We start from the raw sequence: 13,056 nt of genomic DNA on the forward strand, positions 1-13,056 counted from the left end.
TCAACCTATTCTGTACCAATGGGAGCCTCTTGCAGCATGTTTGGTGAAACCTACTGAATGGGCTTGTTCTGATCCATTTCAGTGAGATCAATCAGAAACCCATGCTGTGTTTGATTTTGCAATTTGTGTGCACAACATGCCTGATCAGTTCTTTGACACCTGATGTCCGCTTCAGATCTTCTGCGCAGGACCTTGTGACACATGGCAAGTATGCAAAGCATGATGCAGCCTGCCTTGACATGGCATCACAGTTAATTGGTGCATGATCTTTGAGAGCAAATGTTTCAGGCACTGTTCACTTCCACTGGCCAACAGCAGGAGGACACAACTGCATCCTCCAGGTGCCACAAGAGGACAGCCAAGGACTATGATGCAATGTTGGCACAGAGCCAGTTGTCCAGGCAATGTGGCCCAATTGACAACACCTTTGCAACCCTAGTGTCTTAGTTCATTGTCATACTTAGTGAGATCCTTCTGCAAAAGACTTGATTGACCATGAATGTCTGTAACAGTGTGAAACATGTGCTAACATGATACTGACAGTAGCTTCAGTATCAATAACATACATGTTATATTGAATTATTTGCTGCCTTTGCTGCAAATGTGTTTTGGAAACACATGTTTTTATGGGTGCTCAAAAATGGGGTGCTCAAAAACGGGAAAAATTCATGATAATCGAGAAACACATGTTTCTAAAAACACTCAAAGTTTGACACCCCCTCATGTTCAAATTGGGCAGCGAGACGCAGTCGCGTTTCGCCAGGCACACCCGCGTTTCGCCAGGCACACTCAGCGACTTGGTAATCATCTGGGCCAACCTCGGTCACAACCTTCTAGCTCAACTTCTTTGTATTGCGGTAATCAAGAGGGAAAGACCCGGGTAGCATTGAGTGGTGGCCTCTATTTCTTTCTCACCGATACCAGAAGTTGAGGCTTGCACTTGTACTCAGGCTCTGAACACAATGGTACCAGCCCTGGGGGATGTAAAGGACGTCGCCTGGGCCGAGCTCAGTGAGGAAAGCATCTTCTGATGCGAGAGCAGTAGCAAGCAGCGGTCGATCCTCTGCCGGATGAAGAAGCTCTTGCTCTGATGCGATGGTCGAAGTGTTCTGCTGCGGACCGCTCTTGTTGATATAAAGATAGGAAGCGAGCTGTGGGCCGAAGAGATGGATACGCTTGCGGCCGACGACCTGTGCAAACAGGTTCTCGTAAGGGTCTCGATGAAGAGGAGTATAGGTGCCTGCTGGACCGATCCAGACATTGCTACGCCATTGTTCCTGTGCACCTTTAGGACCTGCACTGGTGTGCGGCAGACCTGGAACTTCTGAGGCCAAGGCTGGGGATTTGGAGAGAAGATCGAATTGGGCCAAATATCCTACGGGCGGTTGCTTCTGTGCATCTGGACTTGTCTGCCATGGGATCTTGCGCTGGATGAAGGCGTCGATGAATAATGCTACGACGAGGAGGAATTCAATGCAGACACGCAACACGTTTGTCAGGATATGTTAGCCTTGCGCAACAATGGTTGGGAAGAGAGCTAACTCACAGAATGGCAGCTCGATACGGTCCCACCTGCTTACACCAGCATTGTAGCCAACGCCCTGCTGCGAGATCTCTACTGGTACAATGAGGTCGTTCAACTCAGGCCTCTTGAGACCTTCAAGTGTTTCGTTCCCATCAGAATCGATACTAGACCAGGTGGATAAAGCTGGCCAGACAACTTTGTCTTGCGAAGGTCGAGTGGTCAGAAGACCTTGGAAGTGACCCGGACGTCTCAGCAGCTGAAACTCCTCGACGAAGCGAGAGGTCGGCAGCCCGTTGCGCAGCGATGCCAACGACCTGATTGACATCGCTGGGCTGCCTGTAACCCACCGTGATGACGATTTGAACGATAGTAGGATGGATGGAAGATCCAGGTTGAGAAGGTGTCAACAAGTAAGTTGAACTTCCGGTCCGAGGTGCAAGACACTTAGCCGGCAAGTGGAGATGGTTGTCGGTAAAGCAATGTCTTATTATAATGCCAATTTGCCATTCAGCTCGGATGGAAGGGTCTTTAGCTCAGCAGTAGAGCGGCAGACTTCGGTTCTCATTCGAAGATTCTTCATAGGTATTCTGCAGGTCGCGGGTTCAATCCCCGTAGGACTCTCTTTTTTTTTTCTTTTTTTTTTTTTCCTTTCTTTTTTGCAATGTCGCTCAACGTTTTCCGACAGACATCGAGAGGAACCTGAACATCCAGCATCACATCCGACCGACCTGCGGCGACCAAGAGTCAGACAGAGGTCTAAGTGCTCGTGCACTAGCTTGATGAAAATGAATGAAAGGCCGCAGGGGGGCCTCTCACGTCAAGCGAAAATCTGCATAGCCGAAAATTCACGTTCACAAATAGCAAGACCGAGAAGAAGAAGTGACGGAGGTAGGCATGTATTCCTCAATGAGACAAAGTCCCTAATAATACAATGAAATGAAGCTGAAGAAAGGTGATGACGGTATAGAGCAGTGCTCAGGTATGATGTATGCAAGCAGAGAGGCAAGAGGACGAGACAAGAGGACGAGGCAGGTTTTCACATCAACCAGTCCCAAAAGCGCTGGAGAGTGGAACGAGTGCGCTGGGCCTCCTTTGCCTTCTCGGCCCGCTCGTTCTCGTCAATCTCCCTACGACCTGTGTCGAAGTCCATCTGAGAGAGGCTGACAAACTGAGTCTTGTGGTAGAGCTTCCAGCCGAGCCAGAGAGCCAAGAACATAGGGATGCAAATGTAGGTGGTGACGAAGCTGCTGGTGGACCACTGCCCCTTGAGGAAGACGGTGAAACCGGCGAACAAGAGGACGAGGTTAAGGAAGGCGATACCAAAGTAGGTGAGGTAGGGCTGGAATGGGGCTGTGTAAGGGAGAGTGCTTCGTGGGATGGCGTGAAACTTGAGACCGTGGTAGAAGCGGGCGTAGGTGCAAAGGATGACAATCCAAGCAATGATGATCGAGATTGCCGAGACATCGTACAAGTACTCGAAGGCCTGCTCAGCGCCGCCAGTGCCGCAGGAGAGGTAAGCTAGGGGACCAAAGAGGGAAGTCAGAGCGAGAGCCCAGAGGGGAAGACCGCTTTTGGTGCACTTTCGGAGGAAAGCGGGAGCCTTGTTCTCGAGAGCCAGCGCGTACAGAGTCCTCGAGGAAGCGTAAAGGTCACTGTTAGCTGCTGACCACGTAACAATCAAAAGCACAGAGTTGACTATGTGGGGTAACACCTTGATGCCTGCGTTGGAGATAGCCAAGACGAAGGGAGAGGCGCTGGCATCGTCGCCGCCATTCAGAAGACGAGGGTCGTTGTAAGGGACAACAAGTCCGACCATGAAAATGGCGAGAACGTAGAAGAGGAGGATGCGCCAAAAGACACGCTTAATTGCCTTGGGCACGTTCTTGCGAGGGTTCTCGGCCTCTCCAACGGCGACACCGATGATTTCAGTACCAGCAAAGGAGAAAGCGGACTGAACAAAGACGTTCCAGAAGGCGAGGAAGCGACCAAAAGCACCGCTGATACCGCCGGTGGGCTTGCCAGTGAGGGGGTCGGGTGACCAGAACATCTGAGCCATCGGTCCAGGGTGTTTCCAGTAGCCAAAGCCGATGCGATCACCCTTGGGACCTCCACCAAGGTCGATGACGAGCGAGGTGATGATGAGGACGATGATGGCGATGACCTTGATGAGACAGAACCAGAACTCGGTCTCACCGTAATACTTGACACCGAGAGCGTTGACACCGATGACAAGGACAAGAAGGATGGAGATCCATACAGCGGGGTTGATGGTTTGGTCGGTGTCCCAGTACTGAATGACGATGGCAGATGCAGAGATCTCAGTGGGGATGGTGATACCGTAGGAGTACCAGTAAGTCCAACCGAGGGCGAAACCGAGACTTGGGTCAAGGAAGCGAGTGGCGTGGTGAGTGAAACCACCGGGGACGGCGAGAAGAGTGCTGACTTCACCGAGGGCGACCATCATGGAGTAGACGACAACACCCATGATCATGTAGGCGATCAGTGTGCTGACAGGACCTGCGTTGGACAATGAGCCACCGAGACCGACGAAGAGACCGGTTCCGATGGTACCACCGAGGGCAATCATGGAAATGTGCCTCTGTTTGAGGTTTCGCTGAACAGTGCCATCAGGTGAGTGCTCATCCATACCAAGACGCTCGAGAGCGGAGTTGGGTGTGGCGGAGCCCTTTTCGATGGTGTCGGAGGGCGGGTAGGAGCTCTTTTCCATGTCTGGAGAGAGAGCCCCAAGGGTAGCGATATCGTTGGAAGCCATATCCTATCTGATCCTCTCAGCGGTCAGGCTTGGGGAGGGGTTCTATGGCAAGCGGAAGGGGAAGATGGGGTGAGGTAGGAAGGGGGGAGTGGAAGTGGAAGTGGAAGATAGGAATGGATATATGGGAATGGGCTGCAACGAGGAGGAGGATGGGTTGGAGAGAACCAATAATTCGCGAGGAAGAATTTTTTTGGCAGGTGTGGAGCGGAATAAAAAGGGCGTCGTTTACGGGTGTCAAAGATCGCCCGCCAGTTTTCAGGTAGCAGAACTTAGATTGCTTATCCAGTCACTTGATGGCCACTCTAGCAAGCATCCATTCAGGTCAGGCTTGCGGGCTAGAGAAGGATCGCGATTGACGATTGAAGAGGCACAAGCGACGAGGGACAAGCGACAAGCGACAAGCGACAAGCGGACGATCAGGGATAGAGGGCAAAGGTAAGGTTTGCAAAGTCGGGAAATGACTCGAGAAGATTGGTCGGACAAACATCATCTTGCATGTCTACAAAGCTTGTCCTCCCACCTTGCATGTCTACAAAGCTTGTCCTCCCACCTTGCATGTCCACAAAGCTTGTCCTCCCACTGATTAGCATCGCTGGTTGGACAATGATAAGACTTGAAGCCCACATGGATCGAGAGGCGCACATTTGATTCTGCCAAATCGGTGATCGGATCCGATCGGGGAGGAAAGCGGCTTCACCCAACCAGAGCCACTGTTAGCAAGCCCGATTTCAAACATTCGAAATTCTCCTTTCTTGAACCCTGAAGCCGCCGGGGCTGGGCCTTTTCTTTGTCAGCATTGGATAATTCAGATTTTTTGGGCTCAGCTCCACTTTTTGAAATCCTGCAGCTTCCTTGTCGACCCACTATGACTACCACCACAACCAGCCCGTCAAGCGCAGCGAATACCCTCACGCTAGCACTTGATCTGCCTCCGAAATATGGCAAGTCTCGCCAAGGTCAAGTCGTCCAAGCCGGCCACAAGGCCTTCTGCCTTCAACGACTCGGATGATGAAGATGGCAGCCCCCAGAATGGCTTGTCTAGCCAAAAGGAAGAGATCGTCTCTTTCAGTCGCGATGGAGCACAACCACCTCGAGCTTCGCCCAAGCCTGCTGCGACTCTCATTATTCCTGTCGCTTCCAATCTAGACTGGCGACAGGACCGCAAGCAGCGTCTAGGTATGCTTTCGAATCTCCAATCTCTCGGTCCTCTTGTGTCTATGCGCCGCGGTGACTCTTCCGCTGTACCAGGCGCAGGAACCTCCTCGAAATCTAAAGTGAATCTTGATGCAGATGCGATTAATACCGAAGAGCAGAAGAGAGGCCTTGAATTGCCAACCTCACGTCTCAGGCAAGACGAAGCAGCAGAACACAGCTCAGCCGATGCATCTACCTCAGATCCTTTGGCGAGCACAGAAGCACCGACTACCACCTCGCAAGAAGCAGGAACGCATCAAGAAGCACTCAAAGCTCTACTAGCAGGCCAAGGAGTAGGCACTAGCAATACAGGCGAGCCGCTGATCATTCCGCAGCAGTCCGACCCTGAGATGCTCCAACATGACATTCACTCACGACCCGAAGCGCCAACTCTGGACGACTATGCTGCCACGCCTATCGATCAGTTTGGTATGGCACTCCTACGCGGTATGGGCTGGAAGGAAGGCATGGGTGCTGGAAAGGGTGGCAAAGGTCCTCAGCAAGCTGTTGAACCAAAGAAGAGAGCAGCTCTGCTCGGTCTAGGTGCCAAAGAAAGACCCGCAGGCTCAACCAGCTTGTTATCCTCATCTTCATCTCGTAGTCACAAGCCAAAAGACAGGCGAGACTACAAGTACGTCCCAGTCACCAAAAGAGACAGTCAGCGCCGCTCAAACGGTCGATCGAGTACGCCTGAGTCTCGTCCGCCAGAAGACAGGCATGCGGATGTCCGGTCCAGAGATATACCTGCTCATCTCAATGATCGCAGGAGCGACAGGGATGGCCGTCATTCAAGCTCGCGCGATAGTCCGCGGCATGAATCTTCACGCTCCTCTTCTCATCGACATCGCTCGCGAAGCCCAATGACTAGCAAAAGCAAGGATCACGATAGACATTGCGAACGACGCAGAGATGATAGGGGCAGCGAAAGGCGATCCCACGCTTCATCCAGGTCAGATCGTGATCGCGACGATCGACGCAGGGATCATCGGCGTTGACAAGCTACCTCACACTCTCATCCCACCTCAATCGACACGCTTTATTATAGATCTCACTCGAACCTCACACAATATACCCGGGCTATAAGCAAGATGCCGATTACAATCCTCACGCTGATGGTCTGTGAATTCTGAGCTTCGCTAGAGGTTCCGCATGACATGAGCTTGATCAGGTGACTTACTGTGACTCTGCCTTGCTTGCTCCTCACGTGCCTCTCAATCTAACAAGATTTCCATCTCGTTTTCTGTATCGTCCGACTGATTCTCATCTGTACGGCCGAGTGAGTCAAGCTGGGATAGAAAAATACGCCGTTTCCGGTCCGTTCAATTCGCCGTGTTCTTCTTGATCGATGCGCTCCACGTTTGGTGCTGCATGTGTTACTTTGCTTTCAATGCTGTTCCGTCTTCTGGCTATGCTTCCTACATGGCACTCCACTTGCTCATCTTTCCGATAGACATACCTTTCCACAGAGGCACCATGCCTCAATCCACTCTCTCTTTCGCCCACCTCGGCGACAATCTCGATGCATGGTCACGCTCGCCCCTACACCCCACTCTGCTACCCATCGGATTCCTCGCCCTTGTCCATGCAATCAGAGTCAGTCATGCAACTCGACAAGTCGCCGGTAGCCACAGGAACAAATTAGGAACATGGCAGAGCTTCCTTTTGAATCAGATCCTCATGTTCGGAGGTGTCGTTGTGAGCGGGATGCTGTTAGGCATTCCTTCGCCTTTGTTTCGTGGATCGTCGGTGGTTGTGCTTTATGGAGGAGTGCATTTGGTATTGCATGTCGCCGGGCTGGGGAATTTGTTGCTAAAGGTGCAGGATCATGTGTTTCTTGGGACGCTGTAAGTCTCGCCGATGCGCTAATTGGGGATGTATGTAAAGCCAAGTTGCAGTCTGGCTGACAACCTTGCTTCTCATCTGTGTTACAGGATGGACCTCTCCTTCGCACTGTTAGACGGCATTCTTCGAGCAGAAGGGATCATCGATCTTGGTGTTGAGCCCGTACGTACCGCCAAAATGCCTCTCATATCCTCTGTCCGCCTACGCTAAGCCACTTCTTTGCCTCGTTTGTGTTGCGACAGGTCCGACAACACCCCTCACCAGCAATCTCGTCGTCACTGTTCGCCATTCTCCTCAATTCTGCCATTGTCGGTGGTGCAATGCCTCTTCTCATCGACCTCTTCCGTCTGGACTCACCGTCGGGAGAATGGAGCATCCGCAGTCCTACTTGGGCCAAGAACCCGTTCAACGGTACAAACGATCTCTTCAGCTCTGCTTTTCTTGCGCTTGTCTACACAGCGCTCAGCAGTCCAGCTCCAGCACAATTCCCCCTGATTGGTGGTGTGGTGAAGAGTTTCGGACTGGAGAAGTTGAGCGCAAGGGATATCAGAACGCTATGCTCGCTAGTGCTGGGAGCGATTCTTTTGCTTGAGAAGGCCACTGTGTTGGCTAGGAGCGGCGATCTGGTCTTGAAGCCAAACAGGCTCAACGGCGTGGTGAAAGCGAACAGTCACAACAATGGCACAGCGAATGGTGTCGTGAAGAAACATAAAACCAAGAAGCAGCAATGATTTCTTCTCCCACATGTTGCGCACCCACGCTCACTCGATAGAATCAAGCCTCAGACGGTCGCGCAATCAGAATGACGTTCGAAATGCAGAATCACGACTGCAATTGAATGCTTGCGGAGAGGAGAGTCTACCAAATGCGAGAGCGAACCATATTGTAACGACTGACCTCCATCAATGAGGTTTCTTTCTTCACCTTTGCCTCTCCTCCACCTGCCTTTGCCTTTTCTGCCTTGTCTTTTGCTGGAGGAAGGACGTGTGTTCCATCAAGTTTGATCTGAATCGCATCGTAGTCTGGCTTATCGATGAAGTGGCCGAGTGACTTATCATAACTTCTCTCATCTTTGTTCGTTCCGATGGGAGCGCGATCCTTGGAATTGAGATTCTCTTCATTCTCCCTCTCGCGCATTGTAGCATACCTATGCGAAGCAAAGCTAACCAAATTTGTCCCCAACAAGAGCTTGATAGCTACCAAGAAAGCCCAAGCAATGACAGCAGTCAATGCCCAAGCCGAACGTCTAAGGAAGAGGTCCATCGCCCGCATCCAGTCATTGTCAATATCTACAGCACCGAGCTTGCGTGCCACAACACCGATCCATCCCGTTTCGCGAGGATTAACAGGGGCGATGCACTCATCAATGTGACTCGTATCGCCGATCATGCCAATGATTTGCAAGATGAGTCGGACAAGAAGACAAGCCAGTGGAAGAGCAGCAAAACCAAGTCGACGGCTGATGATGGGGCTTTGGTCGACGAATGTGTGCTTGCGGCTGTTCTCCTTGGTTGATGGACCTCCAACAACGAGATCACGACAGAGGACGTCCATGAAGCGACCATAGACAGCTGGTCGAATGTGGTTGAATTTTGTGATGAAGGCGTGTTTGAGCCAGTCGACAATGCATTCGCTCACTAGAACGATGCAGACGGGCGTCAGAACCGTCTCCAGAAGACTGAGACTAGGGAAGACGGTGAAGCTGGTCGGAAGTGGGCTTGAGGAAGGTTCCAAAGATCCGCCTGATAGCTCGATAAGGTTACGCAAACCGATGGCGGAGAGCATCAGAGTCAGTTGGAAACGCTCGACAATGTCGGCACACGTCATTTGGAAGACGTTTTCCTTTTCGAACTTCTTGAACACGCTCGACTTGATCTCGACGAATTGGTTCGAGAGAAGAAGTGTGAGGAGAGCATTGTCGTAGCTGTTGATGGCGACGTTGAGCGTCACTAGCTGGTAGAACAGCACCAATGTGTGTGCGAGCACGTAGCAGAGGCTCAGCAGGAAGAATCCAATGGGTCGCAAGTAAGGTTGCTTTCCATTCTTGCGCCGCGCCAGCGTGCTGCGGGAGAAGAGCGAGTCTAGCAAATCTTGGCCAAAACTGCAGCATAGTCGATCTGCAATCTCAAGCACGTTGAAGATGACGGACAGCTTGACAACATCTTGGCCTCGGACTGAGTGATACATCTTACTGGCGTCAGTGATGCGCGAAAGGATGACACAGCTGAGCACTATGAGAAGCATCTTGAAGATATCGCACTTCTGTGATGATTGAAGGTATCGCTTCTGGCCGCCCAGGATCCACCTTGCGCTGTTGCCGATCCACGTCCACATCGCAACGCCGAAGCGCAGCGGCAAGATGGTGAATGTGTAGAGAAACGAGTCCAAGCAGACCACGAAACCAAACATGATGATCTTCTCCATCCAGAAGGGAATCGAGATGAAGTTGGTGACCCTTTCCCACTTCATCTCTTGGGTGGCGTCAAAGTCGGTAGCCAGCACTTCCTCCTTGAGGTAGTCCCACAAGCTAAACGGTCTTGTATCTAGACGGTTTGCTGTAGCAGCGACAGTTGACCTCGGCTGTGTAATCTTCTTTTCCTCATCCTCGCGCATCTGCTTTTCTTGTCCGTTCGAAGATATTGAATATTTAGGTTCCTCGTGAAGCGTGGTGGGACTCAATCTGGGTGTCATGTATGCTTCGGATGGATCATGCATATCCTGGTCGAAGATGAGAGGAGATGGCGCCAGGCCACCCTGAGGGCGGCCTTCCTTATCGCCAGCACCACTGAGCTCACTTCCGCCCCTGTGCAAAGGGGACGGTATCGATGGGTGAATGTTGGTCAGAGATGAACGTGTCCTTGGCGACGGCGGGGGAGGTGCAAGTCGTTCATGCCCCTCGCCGTTGCTTGCGACACTAAGCACGTCGGAGGCTGCGCCTTTTGGTGCCTGGGAATGCTGTTGATCGTGCAGAGGCTTTGTATCCTCGTCGAACGAGAGTCGAGGTTCTGACTTGACTCTGCTAGCGCTCGAATGCCGGCTATCTGTAGATCTGTCGATGTGCATAGCCTGCTTGTCAGAGTCGGAGTCATACCGTAGACCGTCAGTCCTTCCGCCTGCATTCGCATTATCGACTGGTTCTGCCGTGTCTGGCTGGTAATATGATTCGGATGGATGCTCTCTCTCGTAAATCGAGCTTGATGGGCTTGCAGAAGCATCGTGGCGCACTGTTGGGGAGGCACTACCCAGGTTCTCCGATGAAGGTGAAGATGCAAAGGAGGACAAGCCAGACAGAAGGAGAGCCCGCCGACTCTTGCGGTACTGTTGGTTTGCTTCGCGATAAGATGGTCTGTGTTTGTTGAGCTCCTCCTCATCGGCTCCGTCGGAAAAGTCGGAAGCGGAATCTTGGTAGTCAGGGCCTTCGTAGATGATATTGCCATGCTCGTCCATGAAGATGCTGTCTTCTTCGTCCTCCCATACGTCCTCATCATCTTCTGCAGGGTTGCTGCCATGTCGACGACGCCTGTCTGCGGGCTCGACGGTGGACTCTGGCGAATATGAGCCTGATTGCTCAGGCGAGGGCGATGCGGGCGAGCCTATTGTATCGCCGTCAGAAGGCGGGTTGACATACCCATTCGATCGCTGAGTGGACTGTGAGAGTAGCTGAACAGAAGCCAGCTCTGGTACCACTGACCCAGGATCGTCGTCGTCGGAGCGTTCGCGCCTTAATGTCTCTTGGCTGTTGCGGTCAGGATGGCTGTGACCGTTAGTATGTGCCACCGTACCGTTTGAGACAAGATCGATGTCGACAGGGCTCGCCGCGCCATAAAGCGGCGACGCAGAGTCGCCCACAGCATCGAGATTCATGTAGAGGGAGGCATTAGCGGTCGAAGCCAGCGATGGATGTGGAAAGTCATGGTAAGGGGGAGAAGGAGGATGTTGAAGATGGACGCTTTTTGGGGTGGAACACGTCGGCAACTTCGGCATTTTGCCGAGGCAACAAATTCCCCGGAACTCGGACTTTTTTCTGCACGTGACTTGGCGTGAGCATTTGAGCTGGACCTCGATGACCCGCGATCTAACAGGGCTTCGGTATATTGTTTTCTGTATCGTCCGACTGACGCTCATTTATACGGCCGTATGAGTCAGGCTGGGATGCATGCTTGTTATCTGATCCATTTCTTCTTATCGACCGTCTTGGACTAGATAAGACTCTTAGCGTAACACCAGGAGCTTATCACATTTACAAGCCAGTCACCTTGTCTCGCCCGCTTGCTCACAGCTACGATGGAGCGAGATGCGATGTCGACACAAGAAGACAAGGAGCAGCGTCAAGAGAGGCTCCACTTTGCCAATGTCCTCAAAGCGTTTGATGACTACCTTCCATACTGCTTGTCAGCCAACGATGCACGCCGAAGATCCTACTTTTCGCTGCCCAGAGCCCACCAAGAGCTTTTGACTGACATAGGACAACCTCTTCCCCTGCCAGATCTGTTGGATGGATCGTCGTCTGTCAAGCAGAGACAAGGCTTCAAATCAAGGCTAGAAGAAATCGATGATCGAATTCGGCGGAATGCTGATCTGCTGTCCGCTATCGCAGACGAATCGCGCGGCTTCCTCGGCCCAGACGCCTATGATGGGCAAGATCCGGCAGGAGAGTCACAGCCGGCACAAGGCGAGAGCAGTGGCAGTGGCAGCAAGGACAAAGACAGCCATGCCAACGGCAACAACTCCAAACGCCGAAAGATCTCGGGACAGCAAGTTGACAAGATTCAAAGCACACTCAGACAGTTGGTTCGTGACTGGAGTCGTGAAGGCGAGTGGGAACGTTCAGCGGTCTACGAGCCATTGATGGAAGCTGTTACGAGTCGATATGGCAAAATAGCCTTTGATGAGCGTGGTCGGGTGCGCATTCTGGTTCCAGGTGCAGGGCTTGGCCGTCTTGCTTTTGAGTACGCAGCACAAGGCTACTCATGTCAAGGCAACGAGTTTAGCTTCTACATGCTGCTAGCGTCTCACTACATTCTCAACAAGTCGAGCCAGGTGGATGTCCACACAATCTACCCGTTTGTGCACTCGTCAAGCAATTGGAGGAGAGCTCAAGATATGCTGCGAGCCATTCGGATCCCTGACGTGCTTCCATCAACGCTACCGCAAACGAGCGAATTCAGCATGGTAGCGGGAGAGTTTTGCGAGGTCTACTCGAAGCCAGAAGAGAAGCGAGCATGGCACGTGGTAGCGACGTGCTTCTTCATCGACACGGCCAAGAATATACTAGGCTACCTGGAGACGTTCAACCATGTTCTGCCGATCGGCGGACATTGGATCAACGCAGGACCTCTGTTGTGGCACTTTGAGAACTCTGGCAACTCGAGAAGCGGTTCGGGCGAGAGCCTGAGCATTGAATTGACACTCGACGAACTGATCGAACTACTCCCAAAGATGGGCTTTGAACTCGAGGTGAGTACTGAAGCTGTCCTTGCTGATGCTGAAGTGCTGTTAGTGACACTGTTTTACCGGCCGCTGTTTCCTTTGTCCTGCAGGAACGTCGGGAGCTATCTCCAACACCGTACACAGGCATGCTCAACGGCATGCTGCAGTATCACTACCTACCCGAGTTGTTCGTCTGCCGCAAAGTACGAGATATTGAGCCAGCACGGGCAGTGTAAAGGTAGAATGTAGGATGGAGTAAATGGTTTCGTACTCATTCCAATCGTGGTGTGGT

At 52.2% G+C, this 13,056-nt stretch overlaps 6 protein-coding genes and 1 non-coding gene across 7 annotated transcripts; 4 read left to right on the forward strand and 3 right to left on the reverse strand.

Moving 5' to 3' along the window:
- Positions 1-911: 911 nt before the first annotated feature.
- Positions 912-1,850, reverse strand: UHO2_03511 (uncharacterized protein; the record flags this gene model as incomplete). The annotated part of the gene is made up of 2 exons (XM_041554117.1): positions 912-1,453; positions 1,547-1,850. The coding sequence occupies 2 exons, from the start codon at positions 1,848-1,850 to the stop codon at positions 912-914; spliced, it is 846 nt and encodes a 281-aa protein (XP_041410051.1).
- A 197-nt stretch (positions 1,851-2,047) lies between these two features.
- On the forward strand, positions 2,048-2,146 carry tRNA-Arg(TCG). The gene has a single exon. It is a non-coding gene; the product is annotated as a tRNA-Arg (tRNA).
- A 415-nt stretch (positions 2,147-2,561) lies between these two features.
- Positions 2,562-4,298, reverse strand: UHO2_03512 (uncharacterized protein; the record flags this gene model as incomplete). The annotated part of the gene is made up of 1 exon (XM_041554118.1): positions 2,562-4,298. The coding sequence occupies one exon, from the start codon at positions 4,296-4,298 to the stop codon at positions 2,562-2,564; it is 1,737 nt and encodes a 578-aa protein (XP_041410052.1).
- Positions 4,299-5,236: 938 nt separating this feature from the next.
- Positions 5,237-6,487, forward strand: UHO2_03513 (uncharacterized protein; the record flags this gene model as incomplete). Its single annotated transcript, XM_041554119.1, has 1 exon — positions 5,237-6,487. The coding sequence occupies one exon, from the start codon at positions 5,237-5,239 to the stop codon at positions 6,485-6,487; it is 1,251 nt and encodes a 416-aa protein (XP_041410053.1).
- Positions 6,488-6,965: 478 nt separating this feature from the next.
- On the forward strand, positions 6,966-8,065 carry UHO2_03514 (uncharacterized protein; the record flags this gene model as incomplete). The annotated part of the gene is made up of 3 exons (XM_041554120.1): positions 6,966-7,336; positions 7,424-7,496; positions 7,577-8,065. 3 exons carry the CDS (start codon positions 6,966-6,968, stop codon positions 8,063-8,065), a joined length of 933 nt encoding a protein of 310 aa, XP_041410054.1.
- A 127-nt stretch (positions 8,066-8,192) lies between these two features.
- On the reverse strand, positions 8,193-10,781 carry UHO2_03515 (uncharacterized protein; the record flags this gene model as incomplete). The annotated part of the gene is made up of 1 exon (XM_041554121.1): positions 8,193-10,781. The coding sequence occupies one exon, from the start codon at positions 10,779-10,781 to the stop codon at positions 8,193-8,195; it is 2,589 nt and encodes an 862-aa protein (XP_041410055.1).
- An 852-nt stretch (positions 10,782-11,633) lies between these two features.
- On the forward strand, positions 11,634-13,000 carry UHO2_03516 (related to UPF0586 protein C1778.07; the record flags this gene model as incomplete). Its single annotated transcript, XM_041554122.1, has 2 exons — positions 11,634-12,791; positions 12,875-13,000. 2 exons carry the CDS (start codon positions 11,634-11,636, stop codon positions 12,998-13,000), a joined length of 1,284 nt encoding a protein of 427 aa, XP_041410056.1.
- Between the last annotated feature and the right edge of the window lie 56 nt (positions 13,001-13,056).

This window comes from Ustilago hordei, assembly GCF_900519145.1.
Source record: "Ustilago hordei strain Uho2 genome assembly, contig: UHO2_contig_06, whole genome shotgun sequence".
Taxonomy (NCBI): Eukaryota; Fungi; Basidiomycota; class Ustilaginomycetes; order Ustilaginales; family Ustilaginaceae; genus Ustilago; species Ustilago hordei.